The following is a 17,872-nucleotide window of genomic DNA, read 5'->3' as shown; positions in this document are numbered from 1 at the left end:
ATAACTAGAACTGCATGAAAATATAATACTACCTTTATAACAGAACAACAAGTACCTGCTCTTCGATAAATCGGTGGTCAGTCTCCTGCAGCAAGGGACCGAGTAAAATGAGATCATTCTCATGACAAAGCGGTGGAAGCAAGAACGTAGAGGCATCAATCTGGCTATCTGGGACAGTCAAGTCGGTCACTAACTCTTTCAGAACAGCACAGAAACTTCCTTTAAGTTAAAGGAAAAATATTTAAAACTTCTGGTTAATTACTCGCAACAAGCAACTTTGGGAGCAAGATATTTATACTGAAATAGCAACATCCATCTAACATTTCTCTCAAGTCTTCAAATAGTTAATTGGAGAACCCTCTGTTACAGGGGAAACAACAGCAGTATCTGAGATAAGCAAGCTAAGCACATACAGCAATCCAGAAGCTGAAAAGCAAAGACTTTTACTTTTACAGAAGGCATAGTGCCATACAAGTGATAATCCAGTAAATTAGTTACATATACAATTAAAGTAGAGGAAAAAAGGCAGTTACAAACACAGCTATATTTTCCTCTATTTCCTGAAAATTAATGCTGTGAAATGTATTACATAATTACATGGGAATACTTGGACTTGGCAAGTCGAGGTAATTTAAAACATCCATAAGTTTGATAAGTAACAAAATCTGATGAGCGTAGTCCCCTATTTTATGAGTTTGCATGCAAAAAGCAAAGCAGGAGAAATTTACTGTAGGTTACATTATGATAAATTACACTATTCGTTGAGTTTCACATATTTTTGTACTTAATATTTCTGAGAAGGTTGTACATTATACATAAACAACAACCCTGGGCATTTTGACTCAGACTATTTTAGGTCATTAAAATAGTCCTTGTAGTGAGAGAACATTTCCAGCGCTGAACCACATGTGATGAGAAAGGTCTGATTTATAATTAATTTGTGTTGAAAAACTGCAGAACTGATCTTAAAGAATGCACACAGTCTTTATACAAATATTACATAAGAATTTACCTCCAGAGCATTAGGGTTGCAAAGTCAAGTCCTCAAGAACAGGGAAATATCAGCACTAAGAGGAGGAGCTTAACTCCACATATCCAATTCTTTGCATTCAGTTTAGATGATTGCACAACTATCTGTTTGCACTAAAGTTGCTTATCATTTCTCAACACATTGAAGTTCCAAAAAATGGGACAACACAGTTATCAGCACCCCATGAGCAGAAGCAGAATTATTATAGTTGGAGTTGGTAGCTACAACCAGCTATTTTACCTTTTTTGAAAATTGAAACTGTTCCGAGAAAGCTGGCTTTCTCTCCCCTACTTACCAAACTCCTGGCCTCATCAGCCCGTCTTCCCTGCAGGCATCTGTTGCTTTGCCTGCCTCCCTGACTAATTAGGCAAGTATGTAATTTTTCCAAAATGCTTTACTCAAATCTAAAAGCAAAAAGTTAGCACTATCAAATATATTGCAAGGTGCACAAATAGTGTGTGCCAGGGACACAAATTGAGCCTTTTCAAAAAAACACAGTAGTTAAGAACTAGAAGCTGTTCTTTCATTATTGCTCATCACAACACCTTTTTTTTCTTTTAAATTCCCTTCCTATGAGAACAGCTTTTAAAATCAAATGTAATTGAGATACCCATTTTCTAACCAAATTAAAATTTATTTTAGTCTCAGACACTTGGCAATCCTCAACATGTCAAACAATATTTTCCCAATGTAAAGCAGTTCAAAATTTTGAGCCAGAATGCTGTTCCAGCATTCTAGCTATTCATCTCATTCTATTAAGAGAGAGAAGTGAATGCTTGTATTCAATTTTATGGTTTAGACAGTGGAACGTAACAAGCACAAAAAGCTGAAGAATGAAAAGAAACCTAATGAGTTGTCTGACAAAACACATTAATTTCAGACAACAGAAAGCATCAACAAATCTAATAAAATTCAGACTACTGAAATTATTTGTGTGAAATTTTCAATCTGGACATTATAAAACTTTTTGTATTAAGTAACAGGAAATAAATGTTTAGCCTCAAAAACATGAGCACATTATAATCTGGATCTAATTACACATGAAAATGATCACAAATATGGTTCGTCATCTTAGAAACAGAAACAGTTTTCACCAGCTTAAAAAGTTCATATTTTGGATCAGATAAATTGCAAAGTCTTAACTGTTCAGACACAATTGAAGACAGCAACTAAAACATGTTCAGTGTATTTCACTGATGTTCAAGTTTACCTAATATGTTCTTTTCATTTCTGTCATTGCTGAAACAATGCAAAAAATCACTTACTATTCATGCACACTCATGGTAGATCTTCGTAAAATTCTGCTGTTTGAGTTGATATTGATTTTTAGTGATGAAAACAGTAAAAGAAACTGCCTCTAAGAGGCAGAAAGTGAGCAGGAAAGGACCAAGCAGAGCCTAAACAAGTCTTAGTGTCTCAGGCCTCAGAAATCAAGTCTTGAATTGACAAAGAAGCTGAGATCTATGAATAAAGAATCTCTTTTCAACTGTTCATTTTCCTGGGTATTTTGTTTTGTTCCTCTTGTGCTAAAGAAACCAAGTTTTGCACAGTATTTGCAAATACGAAAAGCTTGAGTTACAACTCCTGGTGTATGTTTCCATCACCAGTTTTCTCAAAAAGAAACAGCTTGCAGGTTTCTAGCATCTGCCTAACTACCTGGATGAAAGAAAACAAAGACAAAAGAAATAAAACTATGAACTGGTGAAAGTTTCTCATTCAGTGTGTCACTCTGAGCCATGCAAAATGTGACATGCTGTGCAACACCAGAGTACTCCTAATATTGTTCCTATTCATAATGACTGAATTTAGACATCGAAAAAAGAATTCTGGGTTTCATAATGATATTGTTTTCCTAAATATATAATTTTTAAAAATCCAAGTATTTGCAAAGACATACAGTTTCTGCATGAAGCTTTCATACTGGAAATAATATTGAAAGAATGGCATTTGTTTCAAGTTTTACCTTAGAAACTTTTCATCACACTTTTAAATGATGCACACTTATACATTAAAATACATAGCAGACCTTGGAAATAAGTTCTGGCGATGTATGCATTTCCATTCTTTCTCCACTCTCATACTGTTGTATTACACATGGGTGGATACGTCTGAGACTACACCTGTCAAGTAACTGCTTTGATTCTAAGGCTATTCTCAAAGCTTTCAGCAGGGTGATCCCTTATTTACAAGAAACCTGTCAAGGTTTTTCTTTATTTATTGGATCTAGAATGCAGCACCCTCAGCTAGGATGCTCTCTCACATGAATCATGCTTTGCAGGTCACACTGTAAAACACAGTGTATTTTCAATGAAGTTAGAACATAACACAGAAATCTCAAACACATCAAGAAACTGCCAAACCCATCCCAAATGCTTGTATTGTATAAAATGTTACCCCTGTAATGAAGAAACAAAAGGAATAACTTGTTCTAAGGGATGGAAGTGTAATTTTCAGTCTTTTAAACTCAAGTCACGAATGAGTATTATACACCATGCTTCCAGTGTTATATACAGAATTCCAATGTGACAGCAGCTTTAAGGCATAAGTCAGGGATTTGTCCCAATTTATTTAGCCGTTACCACTAGATGGAGCACATAATTTGAGTACGGATTCCCTCCACGATAAAGAGGACACAGCTAATTTAGACCCTGGCTGGCCCATATTGTCTCTGTCCTGAAAAAATACCCTATACTTCTCTTTACAGCTGTCAAAAACACTATGGTTCCTTACTGAAGTCCATACAGTACTGTGTGGCAAACAATTCAAAGACAACAAAGGTATTTAACGTTTTAGCTGAACTGTTAGACCCATCTAACTACAGTGCATAGTTATTGCATCAGAGGGCTAGATTTTAAATACTTAGTTATGTCCTCCTACAGAAAAGTAAGTCAATCCCCAAATTTTGTTAAAATTGTTCTTTAAATACAAACTTTTTAGCCACAATCTGCACAGGATCAGGTTAATATATCTGTAATATATGTTTACTTAAATTAATTAAATGAAATTATTTCAATAGACTACATGCAACTGATTTAAACTAAGATTACACCTTTGGGATTCAGGATTCAATGGAAAATAAAACAGGCATCAAAAAGATTTTTTTTCAACTACTTTGAAATTGAAAGGTTGTCTGCCTTCTAGTTTCAACCAAAAATAGAACAAAAGTCTATATTTGTAACAGAGGCCTATATTTATAATAGGAGAGGGGGAAAAGAGATCATGAACACTACCTTTTCAAAACCACAGTGACTTTGCTACAATTCATCAAATTTAAATAGACAGAATAACATTTGTTTTTTAGAAAGGGTGAAACTAATTTTTGCTACCTGAATTTACATTGAACAAAAACTTAAAAATAAGCCCATGGTATTTTCAATGGATTTCTCTCTGTATGGAAATACATACCTTCATAGGTCTTTGGAGGCAATACTGCTAGTAATTCATAAAGTTTATGTCTGTAAATTGTTGATGGTGTTTTTAAAGCATTTCCGTATGATTTATATATTGAAGAGAGCCTTAAAATATAAAAAGCACATCAGAGATGTTAAAGATGCAAGCATTACGTAATGCCCCAGTTTCATTTGTACCACTCTGCCAAATGCTTTTAAAAATTTGTACGTATTATATAACTACAGTTCTGATTGGCATTACCAATAGTAGAAGGAAACCAATTTATTTCATATATTCTGATAGAATGTCTGTTGTCCATTCCCAGGCATTATTTTTACTTAATACCAGAGAAATAAACAAGATTTTCTATTTTCTTTGATTTTACCTATATTTATGACAATAAACTTTTGTGGATATATTTCTCTAAGTTAGAGCTTAAAGCCTAAATACATTAAATCACTCTATATTCCAAAGGCAAATGTTTAAAAATTATAAAACCCTTTCCAACTTAGTTCTGAATACATATATAAAAAGTGCCCATGTCTAAAAGATTTTTTCTAATCATATTCTTGAACTTTGTTTTTATTTTATAAAAAATGATGGTATATAAACACAAATGTGCATGTTTGATTAAAAAAGTAGAATATAAACACTAACTTAAAAAACCCATGCAATAGCTTCTTCCTTAGCTTTTTCACATGACACTGGAATCTGCAAACACATAGACTCTGATTTCTGTCCTTTGAAAAGAAAGTTCTTTAGAAACTGTGCTAAGTCAAATGCACATTACTCTGGAGCTTCTCAAAACCAGAATCCATTTAACAGCTTCGTACACACACTTACTGTGTCAATAAATCAACAGCACTTGGGAGAGGAGGAAGAAGTCTCTGAATAACTTCATCCGTAAGAAGACCACCACAGTGGGAAACAAAGCTTTTGATAGCTAGAAAAGGAATTGGATTTTAACTTAGCGTGAGGTATCTTGCACGCACAAAATCACATCAGCAAAGTAATCGCATCATTACATCACTAATAATGTAAAAGTAGAAGGAAACAAACAAATGAACAAAATTAAAAAATATTTTAGCCTATAAAATCGAAGAAACTGATAAAAATCTCATGAAAAAAGTCATGTTTACAGATGCACTGTTTTGTTGTCTCAGCTTGGACATTCATAGTCTGACTTTTAATTGCATATACAAATTGACCTATTTTTTGCTTTTCGTTATAAACTGAGTTACAGTATATAACTCAACTTCATGATAATTCCATGATAATAATAAAAAAATAGAAGGATGATTAAATGACCTACTGCTTACTGTTTTCCATTACAAATTAGTTTAATTACTGTACCTTATGAACCAGCTAATATGTATACAAGTATTTTTCATTATTTATGAAAAACTAAACTCGAGTTTAATTTTCAAAAGCACCTAGAGAATATGAAGTATTAAATACCTATTTTCTAAAGAGAAAATACTCATAGGTTAATTGTTTAGTTTACTTGTAAAATGAAATTACTATTGAATTCCGTGCTTTGTGATAAATCTTAACAGTAAGAGAGAGGGGTGATCACTACACCAGGGTTCATATTTCTGCAATGCAAAGGACCCTTTAGTACTCTAGAATACATGACTGAAACATATTAAGGATTTGAAGAAAATTACTGAAAATAACTGGAAACCCAAATTCACAGTATTTCATTCAAAAATTGCAAGCTAACCAGACAGCAGCCACATACAAAGTGCTCTTCACAAGGTGAGAAGTGCAACTACCTTATCACAATTTTTACCCAAGTCTTCCCACTCCCACAAATGTGTTTGAATGACTCACCAATTCTATTTTGATTATATTAAGTTACCTGTTAGGAAAGAGAACGACTTTTTTCCAAACATAATAAAAGATATAAACAACAGAACATATCCTGCTTTGGGTCTTCATTCACTACTGTGATATGTATTTTAAACTAGAGAAACAAGCTTCCTGATTATCACTTACTGCTTGAAAATCAACTGATTAGAAGAACAAGAGGAAAAACCATCTTGGGTTTTTTATTAGTTGGGGGTTTTTTTAACAAAAATGAAACACACATATATACATATGTAAATAGAGATATAGAAGCACGTATGTTGGGGAGTGAATACATCCTTTACCGTCTAGTGAAAAAAAAATCAATATGAAGTGTCCTTGTTCTGTCAGAAGGAAAAATAAACTAACAGCCCAACTATAAATATGCAGAGAAAGACAGTAAATCCCACTTACCACAAAGAGCACCAGCACGACCTTCCAGTGTTACTTGCCAGGTAAACGAATCTCCTCGTGTCTTCTCTGTTTCTAGGTCTTTAGGAGATGATGGAAAGATGCACTTCCACAGTAACAGCATTCGTGGCAGATGATGTTGGACAACTGCAGGACCTATAAACGTTGACAGTTGTCATGTCAATGCAGCATTAATAAAATTAAATTTTCTCTTTCATTCCTTTTTCCTGAGTTCACAAAATCTTTACAGCAGTGAATAAAACCTTATGCTACTTTTCCAGCCTTCTCATATATAATTTCTCAGATGTTTACTATCTTGGTACTTCATTTTCCTATATAACTGCATACCCACTGACACATTTACTAGTATGCTACCAAGCCAACTGCAGCTTCTGTTTTACTAAGACCCTGTAGATCACCAGCATAAAAGAGATGTAATAATCAACAGCGATATTCAGGAAAGCAAGCATTTGTTTTAGGTTAATTAAATATAATAACATAAGAAAAAAAATGGGAGTTGTTGGGCAGAAGTAATAGCTGAAACATGAAAGGTGCCTTGAAAATATGATCAAACCCAATAAAACACATTCTTTATCAGTAACTTACTGATCACAGTCAATAATATGACCATTAAGATATATCATAAAGTTCTGTAAGATTTCAAATGCCTGACAAGAGGGATATAGAAATTATTAGCTCATTTTGTGCTGGGACAGATGTTTAACAATTCATGACCACGGAGACATTTGGTTAGATTGACTTTGAAATTTATTTTCTACATTTAACTAATAGCGGTCCCACTCAGTCACTAGTTTTCAGACATTGCTCCCAACGAACTAACAGCAAATTTGAGAGAAATGACATTTTTATCTCAGAAAGTTTTTTTAAACATTCCAAACATTTCAGGGTTTTTTAATGATTTTGCAGTGGTAAATTACATAAAATCTCAAAAGAACTAAAATCAGAGACGTGACACCGAACAGCTTAACGGAGTTTAAGAAAAATTGTAGAAAGCTACTACCTAATGTCATGAGGGCAGCTATCAACAGCCATCCAGCCTGTGTTCGCTGCAGTGAAATGCGACCGTTCTGAGAAGCAGAACACAACAACTCCTCTGCTACTGTCATGATTACCTTCAATGTGCAACAGAAAAACAGAGCATCAGCATCTTCATAACTACAATTTTTTTTCAAATACTTTTATTTTGATACTTAATCCTATTCCAGTGTTCCCAGACAGGATGCCATCTTCCCCTCACGCTATGGCAATAAACTCGGGCTCCTGAAGTTGCAATTCCTGACTTCAGTAGTAGCCTGGGACAGCTTCAACAATTCTGTGGAGTACTAGGTAAGTTACTCGGCTGGTTTGTACCCTTTCTTTTATCAGCAGTAAAATGACAACTGATAATTCTCACAGGAATATGCATTGGAAGGATAGAAGTGTTGTGATATTCTATTTATGTCAATACGTAGAAAAAGAATAGCATGACACCTACAAATTACAGCTCAAAAGAAGTGGTGGGATGGACCAGTAATGATCTTATCATTGTTTTAGAATAAGGTCTATTATTCTCTCTGACCACTTTTCAAATCAACAAATGGCATGGCTAAACAAATGACTTAGAATAGTAGAGTTAGAATTAATCCCATTTTAGCTGCACATGCCCACCAAGTGCTAAGTGCAAGGTGATTACACTTGTTACCAAAGCACAAGCTACCCAGAACTTAAATGGAGGAACACACCCCCATGGACAATTACCACAGCAGAGCTACTAATGCTGTAAGTATTCTGCAAGTAGTTTGCTTCAATTACATTTCACATATGCTAAAAAGTATTTCTTACTTTCTGCTTTATGTCTGGTCTCCAAAACTTCCCATAAATCAGTATTACAAGTAAGAAGTGTCATTATCAAGAGTATCGTTAAAAGTCTCAGTACAGAAAATATCCTATAATTTTTTTGCACACTTAGAAAATGATGTGAAAGTTTGCACATAAACCTTTGTTTCATGAATGTTTGAAATTTTTACACTTCCAAAACTTCATCTAAAGTCTTTTTTCCAGTCGGAAAGTATTGGTTTCCCCAATTCCATAATGCTACCAGGTGGTTGTAAATGAAGAAATTTATTTGTATAGATTCCTGATAGATTAAATGTATTTGATTCTAAAATAAATCAGTACCCTTGTTAAATTATGCTACTAAAAAAATCACTAAAAACTTATTATAATTAAATTACCTGTAAAACAAACATCCTAGAAAGGACGTCATTTAATGATTTCTGGCAATTTTTCTCTCTATGTACAGGAGGAATGTCTTATTTTTGAAGGATTTTTTTTAACAGAAGCATAAGCACTAGTACTGAATGTTAAATGTACAAAAACTCATTAATTATTTTCTTTAGGTTCCACCTGCAACTCTAACTGCTCTCTCAAAGGAAAATTAATTAATATAAAAGAGTTTCTATCCAGATCACTATTGTCTGAGTTTGATACTTTGTCAAAACTGCTCTATTTAACACTGGTCTCTTTCAGCTCCTCAGAAGAGGAGCTAGTCTGCAATCTGGAAGTGTTCCTAGGAGAGAATGGAAAAGGGCTTTTGTCAACTGCTCTGTTCTCACCCCTGCCAGCTTAGTACAGAATACAGTATTTCTCCCACACTTTTTTTTGTACCCTCCCATACCTCCTCCTGGTTCTATTTCATCCTACTGTACTCCTCTAAAAGAAATCTTTGTTAAGAATTATGTTTCTCTGTTAAATAGAAACTTTAGCTCTGCTTAAGTATATAGTATTTGAATGGCACTTCTTATCTATATAAGTGGGTAAACTGTATTAATTTTGTTCTCTCTGCATGATCTTTTAGTAATCATCAGGAAAAGTTCTTAAAAGCTAGGAAACACAGGTACATTTTTTTTTAATTTATAAGTTGTTTCAATTTGCAGTTGGAACTCTGAATGCTGAGAATATTTTCTTAATGTCCATTGACTCCAAAACAGGTATTTTCACAAGAGAGAATATAAGTTTCTACATTGTGCAAAGAATTAGCATGTACTGCTGACATTTATGATGTACCATAGTTTTCCAAACATGAGTAACTCCCTAGATAAAGTTGCCAATAAGATGGAAACAGCTTCTTCTCCTGGTCTGTATTTCTACATCTGCATATCCCTAAAACTTCAGAGCACTGTATATCCTACCTGCACTAGCAAGGAGATTGGTACAAGCATCTTAGACTATGACAATGCAATAAATTGGTTTCTATTAAATTCTGTAAAACAAAATAAAAGCGTGTATCTGTTGTACTTGACTAAACATTTTGTTGGACTTGACCAAAGATTTTCAATATAATGCATAATGTCTGTTACTGCTTTAAGCACTGACTAAACTGTACTCTGGAGAGTCATTGATGGGCCTAGGACATACTAATTTGGCTTACTCTGTGGTTGAACAACTTTCCTCCCAGAAACATGACAGCATGCAACAGATCTGTATGTGTATTTCTTTTTTTTTTTTTTAATAAAAGGAAGATCTTTTCCTTTGGCAAAGTCTGATGCTTTTCAGCTGGATTTACTCCAAAATAGCCTTTTCTCACCATTAACACTACCGAAATGTCAGCTTTCTAAATTAAGCCAGTGTCAAACTGAGACAGTATTGCAGAAGGCTTAATTTTGCTGTAAAGAATTTAGTTGGAAATTTGAAAAATGTAACTACTCAAGAAATACTTTCTTCAGGTAAACCTTCTCTTAGACTGTTCAATTTAAGTCCTAAAAGCTCTGTCCCAAAACAATGAACCTCTCCCCTAACAAAATTATCCATTAGAAAAAGGTAGTAATATGAGTAGTTAACAAAATCATTAACGACATTTCCCAAGAAATTCACAATCCTGACACATTTGAGAAAAAGCATTTGCTTATTTGAGTTATGGTATGCTTCAAAGTCCTCTTCTTGAGGCGCCAAAATATCTCATCAGTACACTGGGTTATGTGAGCACATCATAAAGAAAACTTGCAAGTACTGCTGCAAAAACATCCAAGAGCTGCCCATATGTCAAGTATTCAAACCATACCTTGCCTTTTCCATGTGGAATTCCTAAAGGACAGTGTTTTACTGCACCCAGTAAAGCAGCAACAGCAAAACTATAGCCAGTTACCGCTTCTGGGGAGGATTTCAATGTACTAAGACGTTCAATGCAACGATCCAAGAGCAGGGACACATAGGAGGGTAATGCTACTGCAATACAGCGTAAACTCCAAGCTGCTGTTATTCTGACTGAAATGCTGGGATGAAGAATAACAGAAATTACTGCTTCCAGAACTCCTGAAAAATAAAACGCATAAATACACTTAAGAAATAGGTAAGCAGGTTGTCAAACAAGCAAAAATCTATACAGAGGACTGGTGAACATAACACTATCCAATTTCTATACTTCTCTTGAAAAAGTATTATTGCTTTTTATTGTGAAGTACTTCTTAACGAATTTTAATAATTCAATACTTTTCAAAAAAATTTACCCTGAATGAAACATAACATTATGGAGAAAACCTAATATATCACACAGTTATCCATCAACATGCATAGAAAATATCTGTAAGCATTCTCAAGGAAGCAGAAATCCATGCAGTGGAAATAGATGTCCACTTGAACCCATCCAGAAAAAATTGCAGCTAAATGAAAACAATAAAGGTTGATGAAGATACTCGGCTCAATCAAACTGATTTATTATAAACATTATGAAGTGTTGGACTCTAAATACAACCCTTAATGGAATTAAATTTGATACTTTTTTTGTATTTTTAATAAATATACTTGTACAGGTTGGAGAAGATACAGAACTCTTCGGGCAATGTCTGAAACTTTCCTACAGCATGTTAGCCAACTTTCCCTTCTCCCTTTTTTGCTTTTGGTTGTTTTGTTGGTTTTTTTTAAGTTTATTGGAAGAATACAGAAAAGAAGAACTACAGAGATCCTAGTAAGGAGACTGAGCCAGAAGAATAGCCATAAGAAATCAAAGAAGAAATAAGAAAAAATAAGAAATCAAAGAAGATGAAAGTGAGCGAAGGAATATAAATATATTTTGTACTCTGGATGACAAAATAATTCAGGGCTTGTACCTGTACTGGAGTCTTGCAGTAATGGTGCTGCTGTCGTTCCTAAGCCTTGGATAAGACTTCCAAGTTCCTGAAGTGCACACACAAGCACATGTTGACTTCCTGTTACATCTGTTGTATTAAGTCTTGTTTCCAAGTTACTGTCACTCATTGCAGCATCTGATAACACAGTACAAGAAAATCACCGTGAAATCATTACCAAAATCAAACAAACAGATCAGAAAAAGGTTTTTGCAAGAGAAGATGTTTCAATTACTAAATGCAGGCGGGCAGATAAAGTGGAAACTACCAAATTGCTTATCTTTACGTGATGGGAAACAGTGGCTAGCAAGAAGCATGCTATTCTCTGCCCCACCAAAAGTGATGTGAAGAGGACATGCTTTGATAATTTGTCAGATTTTAGTACATAGTAGGAGAAAAGAAAGGGAAGAAAAGAATGAAATTTTATGACAGCAAGCAAGAAGGTGGAGACAAGGAATAAAGAGAGAGGGGAAAAATATGATGTATTTTTGAAAGTTCATCTTTTGAGACACAAATGAGTATGTCAGTTTAGACATACAACATTTAGATATTTAACTCAGATACAATATGCAGCTGTACACCAGGGGATAACTGGTTATGCCCAGTATTTTCTTTCTTTTCCACTCCAAGGGGATATGTTTTCTCCAGGAGAAATGCTCATTTTTCAATTAGGAACAAACATTTCTTTTTTGAACCTTCAGTAATGTCAACTGCTCTGAACAGGAAGGCAGGAGCTGGCTAGACATACATTAACTGCCAATTTAACTTACTTTAAAATACTATCTGTATTTTATTACTGCATATATTTATTATTTAATTTTATTTGCAATTGGTTAAAATTGCTTTTGCCAGGGAAGGAGTGTTAAAAAATACATTTATACTTGTGTGGGTACACACATACAGAAGAGACACATGCACACACACACACAAGCTAAAAACAAAGCAGTCCATCAAAAGGGTTTTACATTATCATGGGGTAATAAATCAGCACTATATATTCTATTTCTGCAGTCTCTGGATTAGGTAGTTGGACAATCGCTTAAAAAAAGAAAAACAGAGGCCCAAATGGATAATCCTGTTAGACCCATACCCACAACTTTCTTCAGTTTCCAGATGGCCTGACAAATCTCCTTGGCAGCTGCAATTTGAGCCTTTTCCCCGAGCAGGCCTCCTACTGTAGCTCGAAGGATGAATGAAACACAGCGACGACAGCCAATAGCATCCACTGGGCTCTGAACAGCCTTGGGGTGAGACTGAGACACAAGATCTAGAATATGGGAAAGGAAGGCAGAGAAGTTCCTTTCAAGCCATTTTGCTCCTAATGTAGAGACAAATACCACATATGCCTGAAAGAGATTTGAAAAGAAGTATATTTTAGAGCAAAATAGCTGGGAAATCCCTGCTAACTATCCCACTTACATAACTTCTTAAATCTGCACATTGCACAACTAGAACACTAAAGTGAGATGACTTACAAATTTATGCATCTATAAATCACATACGTTCTCACTTCTGGTATCTGCAATTTTTTACATATATGTTTAAATAATTTAAATTACTATCAAGGTTGTACCAGTAATATTGCAGCCTGCTTTGACTGTAAGTTAATTCAAGATGCTTGCCCACGTCATTTCATTCCAGAGTGTGAGAAATGGCAGTTTACCCGGCACAGGCACTTTTTATGTAAAACATTGTGTTTGGTCTCACTTAACAACAGCTTCCAGCTATTTAAAATTCTGAACATGCAACCCAAATTTAATGTATGAATGCATTTTAAGAACTACAATATTACAAAACTATAACTCATAACCTGGAGAGAATTTTATTATTAAAGGGTTTGAATCAGGGAATATTTGCAGCCCCCAAGCACTGTTCCTCAACTCAATGAATTTTAATTGTTTGCCTTGCAAACCATAAAAAAGATAAAAACCATAAAAAGACTATGTTTATCACAACAAGGAGAAAGAATGCAGAATCACTTTACAAATCTAATCACCACAAGACCATTTATTTTGCCACATAATAAGCTCCCCTACAATTGCCTTCCATGTGCATGTGTTGGATTCTTTTAATGAATAGATCAAGAGAAGGGAATACAAAAAATGAGAATATGCAAATGAACACACAAAATTCCTCATAAGAAACTTCACTACTACTACTGATATCAATCAATTTCTGTATTTGCCTCACACATACTTTGTCTTGTGTCTAATATTAACAACAAATTTATTCATGTAAAAGAAAGTGAACTACTCTGGACAGAGAAATTATACTATTAGATCCTGTTAGAGCTAATCGCTCTTGACAAATACTACTTATGCTTCATAATGCACCAGTACATTATCCTGGTTTTACAGATTTGAAAACTGAGGAATTTCACACGATAAAAACTGTCTTGAACAAATATAAAATCTTCTATATGTAAGAAATCATCTTCTTATTTTTAAATTCATAAGCTGAAACTCACTAATTAATACATTTAATAACTGCAAGTGTTTTCTACTTATAAGCACTGATAAATACATAATTTCTCAAGTTTTTCTTATAGAACCATTGCACTATTTAAACTGTTCTGGTAGTTAGAGTGTACCATCTAGCACAGGTACTATTCAGTTAACATAGAAATGCATGAAAAAGGAGACAACTTCCAAAAACCAGTAAAAATAGTCAAAACATTGAATTGAAATATCTGTTCCTGGAAAACTTATAAAACCACCATGCATACAGAACACCCTAGGAGTCTGGCATGCATTTTCTAGGCAAATAGCTGTCAAGGTATTATTGTTCCCCAGCTTTTCTGTCTCTCTGCCAGAAGTTAATGCTTCCACTCAGCATGACCTGAGTACAGACGACAATTTGTGAGCACCTTCTAGCTGTTTCAGTGCAAAGTGTGGCAGCTTGTATCAGTAATTGAAGCTAATTTAAAGATTTTTTTTTTTTGCACTGCAGAAGTTGATATGTACTAAAAAACTGCCTTACTGGCAAAGTGGATTATCATATAGCTGTGGAACTGTAATACTAAAATAATGGCAGGTGTTTGATATGTTCATCATGACCTATAGTCTTGATTCACAGTTTTCACATTTGAGTATCCATGTCTTAGAATGTTTACTTTTAAGATAATATTTACAGGATGAAGCCAACCTGATATTATCTGAAAAATTTATACAATTTTTACCACCATGCACTATATGGTCTGATTTCACTCCCGTTCAGTTAACAAGATTCTATCCTTTGAGCATCCTAGAACACAGCAAAGCAGATGGTGGGGTTTTTCCACTAAATTCTGTTTTCCTTAGTTTTCATGCACTTCCTCAAAGCAGAATAATTTTTTCAAAACTGGACTTGGAATGTCCCTATACAGAAGGAAGCTATTCCAAGTTCAAAGATTTATTGTAACTTCTCCCTTTAATTTTTAGACATAAGGTATTAAGTTTTAAATTAAAAATTCAAGGATTTTAATTATATTACTCCTTTGAAATTCCTATTACATGAAGCTTTCACAAGTAATACACATTTAATTTTTAAAATTTCAAACTATCAGGCAAACAATAAGCAAGATCAGAAATCTTTTTTTTCTTTTCTTTCTAATATAACTCAAGATGTAAATCCTTATTTTAAAATACATACATTTCATCACAGATACAAAAAAGGATGAAGAAAGGAGAAATATATGCAGAGCAAAACAGTTATAGAAATGTTTGGCAATCTCAGAAAACCATAACTAACGTAAACCAAACCTGGGTGATTCCAACTCTAACATCTCTGCTGACTGAACTGGTCCCTTTCAACATATCGCCACTGGCTCGTAGAAATCCACAACTTCCACGCAGAAATCCAGTTCCCAATAGCTCCATCACTTCTTCCAAAGAGATTCTGCGGAAGTTGTGCTTGGTGGACACTAAGAATAGATGTAAATCTTTAGAGGAATAGCTCTAAAATCTTGCTACCTTTTAGAAGTAGAGAGGTTCAACTCTCATTGTGTTAGAAAAAATAATTTGCATAAGTTCAGTAGCACAATCAAATCCAAATACGGTTTAACTTCATAACAGAAACTAAGATATTTTAGGACTCAGTGATCCAGCAAACCACAACATTTATCAAGTTTTTCTCCTTTAGCTACCTTTAAATAGTCTAAGCCATTGTATGCACACTTATATTTACTCACCCTCAGTATTTACCATCTATGCTCCCTCTGTAGAAAGGTCTGTGTGATCTACTCCTACCACTCAAAATTTCATGGAAGTCCTGACTAACATATTCCAGCTTTCCACCGAAGACAACCTCTATTCCAAAATTCAGAGGGGCGGATTCCCTTTCTGCTATGCTTAGCCAGGTAAGGGTACAAATATAGGTTCTCTTACAAACAAAAGCAACTCATCTTGGCATTAAGTTAGCTCTTTGAAAGAATGCGAATAACAAAAACAGCTAGGAAAATTATTTATCCCCAATTCCTATTCCATTGCTTTATTTCTTTACTGAAAGTTCATTTAAAATACATACTGGGACATGTCTGCAAACAGCATGATGACAGCACACAACACAAACTAAGTGACCTAAAACTTTCACTGCATTTTTCATTCTCTTGAAAGCATTGAAATGGGAAAAGAATGAGAGGATTCAAGATAATTATGTGCTGAAAAAAAAAGTAAACAACTCAATATCAGCATGTCATCAGATACAATACATAAACTTCAAGACTAACTCCTTCATTTGCTCCCTCCACCTCTCCCCCCAGCCCCTTCTAGTCCCCACCTAGCTTCTGTCTCACTTAGTTGTAACTTCTTTTTAACTAAAAATAACTCCAATAAGGACAAAACTCCTTGAAACAGTCAATGAAATAATTTATAAGCTTCTTATATAACTTTATCTTAGTACTTCAGAAATAACAACTACATTTTTTACAAAGATTAAAGAAAACCACTGAAGCTACAAAGAGGTCAGAATATTATTTTTTTTTACTTTACTGAGAAAAGATAAGTGCTGTTTTCTGTAACACAATAATACTCTCCAAATGATTCTTAGGAAAATACTTAATAAATCAAGACTTCAGACTCTACTACACAAATATACAGCCTCAAGTATTCTGAAAGACAGTAAGTTGGGCTTAAAGGGATGTGATTTTGTCATTTGCTGCTTATTGCACTGAAGGTTTACTCTGATGCCATTAAAAGCAGAACAATCAGTCTGAATCACACTTATTCTGCGTCCTGTTATATTTTGCTTAGATTATAGTTAGATACTTAGCTTTGGGCTTCTAAGATTGGACTAAAACCACCTAGTCTGTATGACACCAAATATTAGAGATGTTAACTTTGTGCTAGGATGCTTCAGTTAGCTCAAGTACTGTCTGTCAGCAAAAGCTGCTACATGGTTGTTATATGAACAAAACTGCATGCTAATTTCTGCTTCTGATCATATTAGTACTGCTGGACAATCCCGATGTGATATTGATTAGTGCAGAAAAATAGCTTGAAGGTATCCTTAACTTTTTCGTTTGACACAGAGACACTGCCTCAAATCTTGGTTCTTTCTAACTGCTTAAATTAATCTGGCCTTTAAATTCCTCAGGTTACTAATTTCTCTCCACAGAAAAACAATCTTATAATAGAGAAAAACAGTTTTACCAAATACTTTTCCTTGTTTATTGTTTTATAAATAAATAAATATATATATATATCCCACCAAAAGCATAGCACTTCAGAAGAAAAAAGTTACAGAAAAGACCAAACCAGAGATATGAACAGCCAGATGAAGCTTTAATTGTGATTTTTACTTCAGGTTTCAATAGAATTTGAGAATTTCTTATCATCTAACAAATATTTACAGGTGAGGACTCAGTAAATAAAGTATATACTTTACCTCTTGTCTGCTTAGACGTTAGAGCTCTAGCCAATACTGTGCCTAAAAGTTTTGAAACTGCTAATCGTACATCATAATTGGAACCTTCAAAGGATTTAAAACATAAGGTCACAACACTATCCAGGTCTGTAGTCCACATAAATACTGCTTCATCCTGAAGTTCAAGAAGACACTAGACAAAAAAAGGGAAATAAAAGTGTTTCAACAC

At 34.3% G+C, this 17,872-nt stretch overlaps 1 protein-coding gene across 5 annotated transcripts in view; it reads right to left on the bottom strand.

Moving 5' to 3' along the window:
* The window catches only part of HEATR5A (HEAT repeat containing 5A), a 67,343-nt gene that overhangs the window by 30,577 nt on the left and 18,894 nt on the right, over positions 1 to 17,872 (bottom strand). For all 5 annotated transcript variants that reach the window (XM_051806234.1, XM_051806239.1, XM_051806238.1 and 2 more), the window contains 10 exons: positions 17,665 to 17,836; positions 15,543 to 15,703; positions 12,893 to 13,148; positions 11,785 to 11,940; positions 10,740 to 10,990; positions 7,701 to 7,812; positions 6,683 to 6,835; positions 5,264 to 5,363; positions 4,436 to 4,545; positions 56 to 219 (listed from right to left, as the gene is read on the bottom strand). In XM_051806234.1, the coding sequence (XP_051662194.1) occupies positions 56 to 219; positions 4,436 to 4,545; positions 5,264 to 5,363; positions 6,683 to 6,835; positions 7,701 to 7,812; positions 10,740 to 10,990; positions 11,785 to 11,940; positions 12,893 to 13,148; positions 15,543 to 15,703; positions 17,665 to 17,836 (1,635 nt within the window). The remainder of the gene's footprint in view (positions 1 to 55; positions 220 to 4,435; positions 4,546 to 5,263; positions 5,364 to 6,682; positions 6,836 to 7,700; positions 7,813 to 10,739; positions 10,991 to 11,784; positions 11,941 to 12,892; positions 13,149 to 15,542; positions 15,704 to 17,664; positions 17,837 to 17,872) is intronic.

This window comes from Manacus candei, unplaced genomic scaffold, assembly GCF_025592945.1.
Source record: "Manacus candei isolate 608988 ecotype Guabito, Panama unplaced genomic scaffold, ASM2559294v1 h1tg000067l, whole genome shotgun sequence".
NCBI lineage: Eukaryota > Metazoa > Chordata > Aves > Passeriformes > Pipridae > Manacus > Manacus candei.
Note: the sequence above shows the minus strand (reverse complement) of the source record. Positions and strands in the feature narration are given on the sequence as shown.